The sequence below is a fragment of the Vigna unguiculata genome, chromosome 6 (genome assembly GCF_037176805.1).
Source record: "Vigna unguiculata cultivar grain cowpea cultivar isolate G323 ecotype 2 chromosome 6, ASM3717680v1, whole genome shotgun sequence".
In the NCBI taxonomy this organism is placed as follows: Eukaryota; Viridiplantae; Streptophyta; class Magnoliopsida; order Fabales; family Fabaceae; genus Vigna; species Vigna unguiculata.
In genome coordinates, this window is record NC_140797.1 from 44,579,741 (window position 1) to 44,592,290 (window position 12,550).

At 31.3% G+C, this 12,550-nt stretch overlaps 1 protein-coding gene across 2 annotated transcripts; it reads left to right on the plus strand.

Annotated features, from left to right (window-relative positions):
• The first annotated feature begins 2,162 nt into the window (after positions 1-2,162).
• Positions 2,163-7,336, plus strand: LOC114188197 (uncharacterized). 2 transcript variants are annotated; one of them, XM_028076756.1, is made up of 8 exons: positions 2,163-2,617; positions 2,714-2,950; positions 3,648-4,054; positions 4,706-4,891; positions 5,123-5,315; positions 6,254-6,330; positions 6,544-6,694; positions 6,797-7,336. In XM_028076756.1, exons 1-8 carry the CDS (start codon positions 2,351-2,353, stop codon positions 7,091-7,093), a joined length of 1,815 nt encoding a protein of 604 aa, XP_027932557.1. In that variant the 5' UTR covers positions 2,163-2,350; the 3' UTR covers positions 7,094-7,336. The 2 variants fall into 2 exon arrangements, with proteins under 2 accessions (XP_027932557.1, XP_027932556.1); XM_028076755.2 differs by having other exon boundaries at positions 2,164-2,617; positions 2,711-2,950.
• The last annotated feature ends 5,214 nt before the right edge of the window (positions 7,337-12,550 follow it).

Below are 12,550 nucleotides of genomic sequence, written 5' to 3' on the forward strand. Positions count from 1 at the left end.
TGAAACCCTAGACGAATAGGATATGAATTGTTTCACATGATTTTGCATTCAATATGATTCGACAAGCTGAATGAGATTCAAACTTACCAAAGTGGGATGGGCTAGACAACAAACACGCATAAAAAAATGCCAAACATGCTTAGATTTCATGCCCGTTAGCCTACATAGGCCCAATTTGCATTATTTGCAACCCACACGAGTTTGGGATGGGGCAGGCCAGCCAACGCTCGTATAAAAATTAAAAGAAAATTTGGTGTTTGGTGAACCCATCACATCGTCATACAATGATACCTAACTCATAATCAAACAACTACTGTAATTCGACATAATTAATACAATAAATAAATCAATTCTTTTATGTCACAAAAATCCCATTCATAAGAAACAAAAGGTTGTTGAAATGTTGCATTATACCATCAATATGATCTCATCCAAAGAAGATTCATGCAAACAAATTAAATAACTATTACCAAAATGACTTTTATATTTGCTAAGTTTGAATCTAGTTCAACTTGTTGAACCATATTGAATGTAAAATCATGTGAAACAAATAATATCTTATTGGTCTAGGATTCTAAAGGAAATGCTTTGCTAACATCTTCACATTATTTTGCATCGTAGGATATTTTTTTATGGGGATGATCAACAAAATTTCCATTAGCCTGGGAATATCCTTCTCGACCACCACCACAAAAAAACACTACAGTTTAAAACTTCATTAAAAGGAATGACTAAGTTATCAAAATTACATGAAGCTTAGTAATTATTCTAGACCAAAATCAAAATCACGAGCAGGAAATGTAACTCTAAATGATTTTTCAAATAAGCTCTTTATCAGGAAATTAAAAAAAAATGCAAACTAGTCAGTAAGCCATAACCTATACAGGACGAAGCTTTAAAATATCAAATAAATTAAATATATTAAAATTGAACTGAATTATTTATATTTATATATTAATATATAAGAAATTAGGGGTAAAAATTCTCTTTTATACACAAAGATCCTCGTTCATCGCAATAACAAAATTAAATGTTTTAATCAATAATAATGATATTTTAACAACTAAACTTTGGTAACTTCTTTTACACTTTAGATTACATATTTTAAGTGGTCTTGAAATATAAAAAAATAAAAAAAATAAAAAAATAAAAAATCACTTAAAAAATACCACATTAAATTATAAAAAAATTATCAAAATTTAGTTATTAAAAAGTCATATTCTTTTAATCAAATGCACCAACTTTCATGTCATACTTCATATTATCTCAAACATTTGATTTACATGAGAAATAAACACGTTTGAATTAAAAAAAAAAACAACACATATCTTACACCATCTTCTAATTTCTTTTTAGAATCTTCCAACTTAAATTTATAAATTTAAAATACACAATCAACCATGTAATATAAATTAAATATAAAAATTAGAAAAAAATGAGAGGATTCTCATTAATAACAAGAAGCAATGAGTTATATCTCATTAGGATTATCTTTTAGTAGTATATATAATTTTTTAGAGTTACTTTTATTAAATTTAATCAATTTTTTATAAATAAAAAAATTACATAATAAAATACTATTTTTATAATTTTATCATTTTAATAGCTGCTTATTTTTAATTCAAATATATTATTATATATAAAAAAATTATAAATCTTTTATTTTTTAATTTTACCCTTTTAATAATTACTTTTTTTTTTAAATTTTGATAGTTATTGATAATAAAAAAGTTATTTTCAATTTTATCATTCTAATAATTTTTTTATTTCAAATATTACTCATTATAAAATAATTATTTTTTTATAATTTTGATAACTATTTATAAAATATTACTCATAATAAAAATATTTAATAATATTACTTATCAGATTTTTTATATTACAACTATTATTTATCCATAATTATATTATAATTATATATACTTCTTGTTTTTTTAATTTTATCTTTTTAATTACTATTTTTAAAATTTAAATAATTTATAAATATTTAAGAGATAATTACTTTTAATAATTATTACAATAATTAATTCTTTCTATAGAAAAACGTAAAAACCTCACAATAATAACGTGATAATTGTAATAAATATCTTATTTGGACAGTGAAAATGATTATTTAAGGGTGAAAGACAGTTTCCTTGTCATGTTCAAGGGTAGGGAGAAGTTTTGGATGACTGCAACCAATGAGAAGATAACAAAATAAAATGGAAAGACAGAGGAAAACAAGGGTTAATATATCACCCACACAAAACCAAACTCCATAACCATATCAAAACCATAAGGAACGCCACTGGATCTACTATTCGCCTCCTACAACCTCGTCAATCTGAATAATCAAAAACGGTGCGGTTCGATGCGAGGCCACAATTGGATTAACACCCTGCTCCCGGACGAGTTACTCATCGAGATCTTCCGCCGCCTCGACTCCAAATCCAGTCGCGACGCGTGTTCCCTCGTCTGCACGCGCTGGCTCCGTCTCGAGCGCCTCACACGCGCCGCCATCCGCATCGGCGCCTCCGGCTCCCCGGACCTCTTTGTTCACCTCCTCGCGGCACGTTTCTCCAACGTCACCACCGTCCACATCGATGAGAGACTCTCCGTTTCGATCCCAACTCACTTCGTCAGTCATATTCCTCTCTCACTTCGTTCCCAACATCTCCCTTCTCTATTCTTAATTTTCCTTTCTCTGATCCTTTTTGTTTATTTTTTTTAGCAGGGGAGAAGACGGGCGAGCGAGAATTCCGCGCTGAAGCTGCATTATGTGTCTGACGGCTCTTCCTCTGATCAGAGCGATTTCGATTCGCTCTGTTTGTCTGATTCTGGATTGTCTGCTCTCGCCGATGGCTTTCCCAAACTCGAGAAGCTTAGGTTAATCTGGTGTTCTAACGTCACCAGCGAGGGATTGTCATCGCTAGCGAGAAAATGCATTTCTTTGAAGTCCTTGGATTTGCAGGTATTTATTTACTCTTCTTTTTTGTTCTCTAGCTGATTGGATTTTCGTTCGCGGTTTCAATTGTTTTTGTCACGGTTTGTATGTTTTTTTTTTTTGCAATATTTTATTTACTCGGTCTGAACTTATAGTGTTTAAGCCTTGACCTTGTTATGTGTTATGAGTATACAATCGCTTTGAAATGAATGTTTAGAGCTCGGTTGGATACAGAGTTAGAAGTGTTTTAAGAGCTGTTGAGAAGTTTGTTTTACAGAGAAACAAAAAAAAGCTTATTATTTCCGGTGGAGAAGCTCTCAGAAGCGCTTGTATCCAAACAGGCCCATAGGCTAAGTTTGGCTCACCGTTTGGCTCCTTCAACTTGGATAAATTTTGCTTGTGATATGCTTGCGACTGCATACATATATTTGTCTTGAAACCGAGACTCAATCGAAAGTAATATCGATGTTGCTAAATCAAATACATTAAAATATCCTCTAACTTCCTGTAATATGGAAAATCTAATATATTTTTTCTCATTTTATTGAAGCTAGTGGATTAAAGTGAATTTCCTGTGAAGCATTGCAATTGGAGATACCAACGCCTTTTTTTTTTTCCTTTTTGTGCATCAATTTCCTTGTCACTATATTAATATCTACAACTACGAGTAGTTTGGCGTGAGTGATGCATACTCGTCATTTTAATTCACGAGATTTTCCTATAGGGTTGTTATGTTGGAGATCAAGGTTTGGCTGCTATTGGACAGTGTTGCAAGCATCTTGAAGATTTGAATCTGCGTTTCTGTGAAGGCTTGACTGACACGGGTTTGGTTGAATTAGCGTTGGGTGTGGGAAATTCGCTAAAATCTATTGGAGTGGCAGCTTGTGCGAAAATAACCGACATTTCAATGGAAGCTGTGGGATTACACTGCAGATCTCTAGAGACCTTGTCATTGGATTCCGAGTTCATCCACAATAAAGGGCTGCTTTCTGTGATTAGAGGATGTCCACATTTGAAAGTTCTAAAGCTACAATGTATTAATCTAACAGATGATGCGTTGAAAGTTGTGGGAGTTAGTTGTTTGTCTTTGGAGATATTAGCTCTATACAGTTTTCAGAGATTTACTGATAAGTAAGTTTCTTTCTAATCATTGCTTTGCTGGGTTTGCTTCATCTGACTATGGTTGAATTCACAAAAAGATCACATTCATTGAGCATAGCAAATATTGAATATTTCTTTGTTGTGTTAAGACTTGATCAACTATTTGCAGATTTGATTAGTGGTTTGTCTTTGGAGTAATTGGCTCAATATAGTTTTTTAGATTTATTAATAAGTTAACTGCTTTCTCATCATTGCTTTTTCAGGATCTGCTTGATTTGACTACGGTTAAATTCACAAAAAAGACACATGCACCAGGCATAGTGCAAATTGCATATTTCTTTCTTGTGCTAAAACTTTACCAACCATTTTTTGAGTTGATCAATTCAAAAGATCCATTGAAACAATTTTTTATGTTTTTTTTTTTTTTTTAAATTCTATTTTTTATTAAGATCCAATGTTGTCATTTGATCCGTGTTGCCAAACTCATCTAATGGGGTGAGACTTGGTTGCTTTTGTAATTCTTTTTACTGTTCCTTTTACATGACCCTTAAAGTAGTATGAACTGCAAACTTTCAATCTTTTTCCTTGCCTCTAATTATTAATTTTGGGTTCCAATATTAATTCTTTCATTTTTTTTGTTTAGTTAGTAATAATTTTTCGTTTTATAATATCTACATTCAGGGGTTTGTGTGCAATTGGGAAAGGATGTAAGAAGTTAAAGAACTTGACTTTAAGTGATTGCTATTTCCTAAGTGATAAGGGTTTGGAAGCAATTGCTACTGGCTGCAAGGAACTCACTCATCTTGAAGTGAATGGATGCCACAATATTGGAACTTTGGGGCTAGAATCTGTTGGAAAATCTTGCCAGTACGTTTTTTTCACTAATCTAAGTTCCCTAAAATGTTATAGATGTGTGTACTATAACTCATGTGTGCAACAAACTCCACATCGAAGAATCAGCATAGGGAGTTGGGAAAATGTTTTAGAACAAAGAAACTTATTTTATGTTTCTCTATTCAACGTCTGTAATTATAGTTGAATAATCTTGTGGTGTGTTGGGTGTTCTTGCATGTATAAATTCTACTTTCTACTGCACAGGCATCTGTCAGAATTAGCATTACTTTACTGCCAAAGAATTGGTGATGCTGGCCTTCTCCAAATTGGACAGGGGTGCAAATACTTGCAAGCGCTTCACTTGGTAGATTGCTCAAGTATTGGAGATGAAGCCATGTGTGGAATAGCTAGTGGCTGCAAGAATCTAAAGAAACTTCATATCCGTCGTTGTTATGAGGTACTTTCTGCATTTATGTTGGTTTTCCTCACTAAATGACCATTCTGTATGTGTAATTTCAATTTTGGCATCAAATTGATTTTATTGTTATTTTATTTTATTGTATTTTTGTTTTGGATGTCTCACTTTCAAAATTCTGCATCTTGTAACCTAGAATAATTGCTTTGGGTCATTTGAATCAGCATTAATACTAGCATACATTACACATGTTTCCACTACAACTTCGTCATTATTATAATATTTAAAATTTAAAAATATTCTTTGGTTCTCTTGGGGGAATTACATTCAAAAGTATTTTATCTTTAGTCATTAGCACAATCCAAAAAAACATTTCTGTATACAAAACTTGGTATTTTAAAGTCAAAAGCAATTAATTCTCCGATCCCCCCCCCCCCCCGGCGCGCGCTCCATTTAATTAAAAAAAGGGAAAAGAGGAATTTCTTTTGTTACTCTGGTCACTTCCTTTTGCGGTGCTTTCTTCAACGTTCCTTGATAATTTGATGACCGCTTTTTTTTTTTTTTTTCTTCTTTTGGATTTTAAGCCATAAATATCTGGTTTGTCTAAGATAGGGGACAGACGGCATTGTATCATAGATTTTTGAAGCAATCTTTTAGAGAATTTTCATTATGCCTTGTTGTGTTTCTGGTGCTTTACCATTTTAACCAAGTTGCACCTTGTTATTTTGACTTTTAGTATGGCACTATTTACATGCTACACACCAACTCTAGCCCCCTCATCCCCCTCACACGATAATATGGCACCTTGTGAAGGATGTAGAAGTATATGAAAGTGGTGTAATACTTGATTTACATGAATCTCTATTATGCATCCAGTGTAAAGCCAATTATTTTTACTGTTGACTCTATATTTCTTTATAAGTTTATGACATTTTCGTCCTTTCTCCTTGTGTTCCTTCTTTTTTCCCTCCATTTATTAGATTGGGAGCAAGGGGATCATTGCTGTGGGCGAGAACTGCAAGTTGCTAACAGATCTCAGCATTCGATTCTGTGATAGGTAAAACCTTAGTCACAGCTTTATTTATTCTCCCTCTGAGCATAAATCTTCATGTATATTTGTTCTACTACTTTGATGTTTGGGAATTTGTATTTCATCTTTTCTTCTGTTGTTTCTTTGGCATTCACTTGCAAGCTCAAGTTTACATTTGAATATTTTCGGTATTGTTCGTCTTGGATGATGTCTACCTTAACCACTCTGTTAAATTACCAGGGTGGGTGATGGGGCCCTTGTTGCCATAGCTGAGGGCTGTTCCCTTCATTATCTTAATGTTAGTGGTTGCCATCAGATTGGAGATGCTGGAGTGGTAGCCATTGCAAGGGGGTGCCCTCAACTCTGTTACTTGGACGTGAGTGTATTGCAGGTGTGTATTGATATCTCTCATTCTATACGCTAAATAAGTCTTGCTACTTATTTGCCTTGCTTTTCTTCCCCTTTGCGTAATTGTGTTGCTCTGTAACTGCAGAATTTGGGTGACATGGCTATGGCTGAAGTGGGAGAACACTGTCCTTTGCTGAAAGAAATAGTACTCTCACACTGCCGACAAATAACAGATGTTGGGCTAGCCCATCTTGTGAAAAGTTGCACAATGCTCGAGTCATGCCACATGGTTTATTGTTCTGGTATAACTTCAGTTGGTGTGGCCACCGTGGTTTCTAGCTGCCCCAACATAAGGAAGGTCCTTGTTGAGAAGTGGAAGGTTAGCCAACGTACAAAGCGCCGAGCTGGTTCAGTCATTTCCTACTTGTGTGTGGACCTTTAGATCTTCTTCCGTATATATGCATATCATAGTATTTCTTGTACATATGCTCATACAACAGTTACACTCGTGACTTCATAGGAGACTGAAGATGTAGGAATTGATAGCCTTAGATAAACAAGTGATGCTTTTAGTAACTTGATTTATGTGTGTTTGTATATATAGTTGAAGAAATATCATGACTCTTTGTATTGTTTATTTCCAAAATGACAAGTTGAATCTAGATATATTTCTAGTTTTTTGTAATATTTGTTTTTCAATTCTATTCTTTATAATTTTTTTATGACGTTAGTTTTTAAAATTTTCTCTTGCAGTTTTAATTCTTGTCTCATTTTTTAACTTATGGCAATCATTTATTGAATGAAAAGCTATAATTTCTACTCTACACAATTTCAACATATTAAATTGATTGGATCAATTTAAACTTTATTGTACTCGAGATTGATCTTAATAGAACATCGTTTTCATTTGAAATATCTCACCTTAAAATCCTGATATCAATTGAAACCTTTAAAATCATGCCATACAGCAAATCTAATACTCTATCATAAACTTTAAATGATAGAATGAAAAACTTAAGAATTCTAAGTAAGAAAAATTGATAAAAGGGTGAAATTTGAAAATTTTGAAAAAGAGAACGGGTTTTTTACATTTTATTTTTGGGTGAGCTCATCCCTACAGCCAATCTTGTGCTTTTTGATATCATCAATTTCATTCCATATCTCAAATCTATTCCTTTAGGTTTTCTACATCCTCCAAAACCCCAACAATCTTTTTAAGATAGGGTTTAATTATAAAGTATAGAGTTATTATACGATGTGCTTTCACAGAAGGACATGAAAATTTGGGGTCTAAATAATATCTTTTTCTGTCTTCTTGAAGATGGTATATGCTTGTTTTGAAAACTAGTTGTTTCAATCTTGCATGTTTATTAGACATGAAAGTTGTGAAAGTTTAGAGAAATATAAAATGCAACCTAATGAGTGTGGCAACCTAACCTGAATAGTTTTATTGATACATCCATTAATTGTAAACTGAGTGAGTGACCCCAGTAGGATGCAAACATTATTCACGTCACGTTGTGTATAAGTAATATACTCATAAGACATCAACTTTATAGCACTTTTATAATATCCATATCTATATTAAGATTCACTCCTCTCCTAATCTTGGTATCAATCCTTACAGACAGCTCTAAACAATTCTTAATGCATATTTGTTTTCCCCAATATATGTTGTTGCTATCATCTATATTCTTAATTACTTTTTTTATTTATTTATGTTCTTGTTGGGACATACAGAATCTTAGCAGAGAAAAGTTCGCAGCAAAAGCTCGTGGTTTTTAAAGCATGCCATACATTTTGAGACAGCTATCAACTAAAGCCCAACAAATTTATTAAAAATTGTGTTTAAATTTATAAAATCGATTTGAAAAATAAATACCTTTTTTTTTATCTAGAATGTCCAACACATAATAGTTCGACAAATTTAACAAATCTTGATAAAACCAATTTTAATACAATATTACAAGAGTAAATTTAACTCTAACTAATAATTACAAATCATCTTATAAAATAAAATTTATTTTATGTATATATAATAAAATAACTTTTTTTTCAGTTAACATCAAGTTTTCAATAAAATTTAACGCGTGAAAACAAATAGAAACAAACAAAGAAATGAGAGAGTTTGTGTTATGATTTCAATTTAGGATATCTAATTTATATTATGCGCATGCCAAACTATTCAATTGATTTTTAAGAAGACCTAGTGGCTACTTCTTTTGTACATTAAAAATTGAAGCATAAGATCATGGTATAGGTACTCTAATTTTGCAATATAATATAAAACATAGGAGGGGTAGATATTATTAACAATGTTGTTAAGACCTTTTCAATGTCCAAGAGATTTAGGCTTGTGTGAAACCTAGAAATTAAGGATGTTGGGAATAAGTTGGAGTGAGGGATGAAGAAAGTTGAATAAATAAACATATAATGGATTGAAGCATAGGGAACATGATGGCCATCCAAACATGCCTCAACCCATCACATCATCATCAAGTGCTTCAGATCAATCCATTGGCTTGTGATTCAAACAGATACCAAATCTCATATTTTTTAATAACTGTGACAACCATTTTTTATTTTGTAATTAATTATTGTTTTTAATAATTTCATTTGTTGTTTAGTTATATCATAAATGTTTTATATTTACCAGCAATTCAGCATGGTATTATGCAATTTTCCGTAAAATTAGGATTTAATTGATTTCACATACTTATACTACTGTGGAGAGTTTATTACTTGATTTAAGACATGACCGACAAACTTTAAAAAAATATTCATATAAAATAAATTATAAATTAAAATTAACTTGTAGAAACATTTGTTTTACTTTTTCACTTTTTAGAACCCCTTAATTCTTTGTCTTGTTTCCTTTAATAAAAAAAGAGTTTAATACTGTGTACCACTTTTTTTCATTCAAATTTCCAGCGACCAAAACCACGACCAATATTAATTGTAAATAAAATTTTATGTAACTCATTTATTCTTTTAAATTTTAAAAATAATAGGAATCTGATACGAAGACTGACATTCATTGGGCCAGATGCAATTTTTTTTTTCGAATTTAAAAAAAAATCAAATTTGTTAAGAAAATTATCCAAAGTTTATCTTACAAATTAATTTGTTATAATCAACAAAAAGGAGAGAATTCCAATTTTCTTTGTTATTTCGACATACTTAACCCGTCTTTTATTGGGATTATGTGATATATTAATTGTTATCAATTTTTATTTACTAAAATTTATTTTAATTTTAATAAAATTTTTTACTAAACAGTTCTAAAAGATAAAAACCGCAAACAAAATTAATGTCACTGTACTAGACGCAATTAAACATTATTAAATTTAATATCATGTCATCATATAATTATATAATTAAAATAATATATTAAAATCGTCGATGAACCCAAATACCATGCTATAACACGCGTCAAATTGTAGCTAATATATAATGAAAAAAAAAAGGAATAAAAAACGTTCATTAAAAACAAAAATGATGAAATCTGATGTATACAAAACAGATGTGAAATAAATAATTTCTCTATCACTTTTAATTATCTGGCCAAAAAAAATCTACATAAGCCTTTAATAGCCAACTTAATGAACCTAGTCAAAACCAAACAGAAATAAATATAAAGATATGTCAATTTGTTATTATTTAACTAAACAAGAATATTTTTTTTACACAAATTAGAGAAAGAATATATATATATATATATATATATATATATATTTATGATCTCTTGCTACCTAGCAAAGTGTAGCTTTAACAGTTGGAATGACAGCATGTTTATGTCAGCAGTTGCTCAGATTCCACTAAGAGTAGTAGTTGGGTATTCATAAGCTGGTTAAACAGTAGTAAATGATAAGTTAATTAATTAGAATTAGGCTTATATTGAGTTAAAGCTTATTTATAAAGATTGAGGGTTAATGCTGAAGAACTTTCTTGCAGGAAGCAAAATAGCTAGATTTCGAAGAAAAATGGCTATTATTGTCTCCAGCTTTCTGAGATTCTGTCATGATTGGGGAGGGTGATATAAGAACAAACCTACTTTTATAATATTTGAAGTATACATTTTTTTAGTTAAAATTGAATTTTCACTCACGCAATAATCTCACCACATTAAACTTGATTAACACTAATTATCTAAAGTTAAATGGAAAATCTGGTTCAACCTATTACAGATTGATCATTAGTGAGTCAACTCAATCCGATTCAGTTATTAGTGAGTCAGAGAAATTCAAACCTGACCCGACCCATCACAGATTGATGAGTTAAATGGGTTGGCTCACGAATTCACTTAATTAAAATGATAAATTTTTTTTCAATCAAAACTAAATTATAATTCTAATTAAAATCTAAATGAACTTTAGTACAATCCAAATACAAACCAAAATCATAAAAATACAAATTATCTATGTGTTGGCTAAAAAGAAACAACCTAATATGACTCAAATGTAAAATCCAACTTAACAAAAACCATTTGTGTGATCCTTTATTTGCAGGTTGGTCCGCTCACCACGGATTCAACTCGGATGAGTCGGGTTCTAAGTGAGCCGGATAAAAAATCAACCCATATTAAAATTTGTAAAAAAATTTCAACCCAATCCAACCTGAACTTGTGGTGGGCCGGATTAACTCGCAGATTCCAACCTATTTTCCCAGCTCTAAAAAATATTACAAATATCTACGATGCGAAAATTGTTTTGAGAATGAAAAATGAAAATGTAGTTTTGCAAGAAGTATTTCATGAATGTTTTGGGAACTGATACGAGAAAAAAGATGTAGGATTTAACAAGTTCTGTACCTCTAAAATGAATGAATTTGACATCTCTAATTTTGTTTTTTCAATACTTTTATTATCCAACATTTAATAAATGCATTAACTAGTTCTTCTCGGTAACTCTGCTATTCTTAAATTAGTGAAGTTGAGATGTAACAGAAAAGCATTGTAACAGAGGTTGCAGATGGCATTGCTTTTGAATGAATCAAGTTATAGCGGTGGATTAGAGAAATAGCAAAAAATGAGCACAAGAATACAATGATTCCAACAATGCATGCTTGCAGAACGAAAACCAGATTCAGACGTTACAGTTGCTAGGCTAGTTACAGGGGTAAGACATCTTTTAACACACCCCAAAGTTACTTCAAAGAGATGCACTATTTCAATCTTGCATCTTATCTTTTTCACCATGTAAACCAGAATATCACACATTACAGATCATTCTTTTGTTACACACCCAGAATTTATGTATACTTTCTGTCATTGAAGCAATTACTTCATCCAATTCAGTCTCTAAATAAATAGAATTATAGTAAATAGTCCTCTCTAAGCTTACAACCATGTGATACAATCATTCTCCCTATATTTTTAGCACATGATTAAACCTTAAAAAGTGAAACTGTACGAACATGGTCTTTGATAAAATCATTAGTAATTCAAATTAGTCTTTGATAAAAAGTAAATTTCAAATTGTACGTATAAATATTTTTAGACAAATAATAGTTAAAAATAAAAAAATATAGTTGGATAGCACTGGATTGTGAGTTAAGTCCCGTATTCAGTATTAGTTGATAAAAAAAAATATTATCTTTGTTAACAATTTTTTTATGAAGATTTTAGTGAATGAATTTGAATAAAAAAAAAAATAGATGGTGCATGAGTTTTAGTGATGATAGTACTATGGTGGTGCATTGAGTTGAAAGAGGGCATGATTGGGTAGGATTTTTGCCTGTACATACACCAAACTTGCATTGTAAAGTAGACGAATAAGACAGGTGAGAGACAAGAGAGGGTGAAGAAGGTCACGCATGAGAATCATGCTTGCAAGAACAATCAACAGAGATTCCAATTTTGCAAAACAGACACAAACATAGACATGCATTTGTTTTCAAA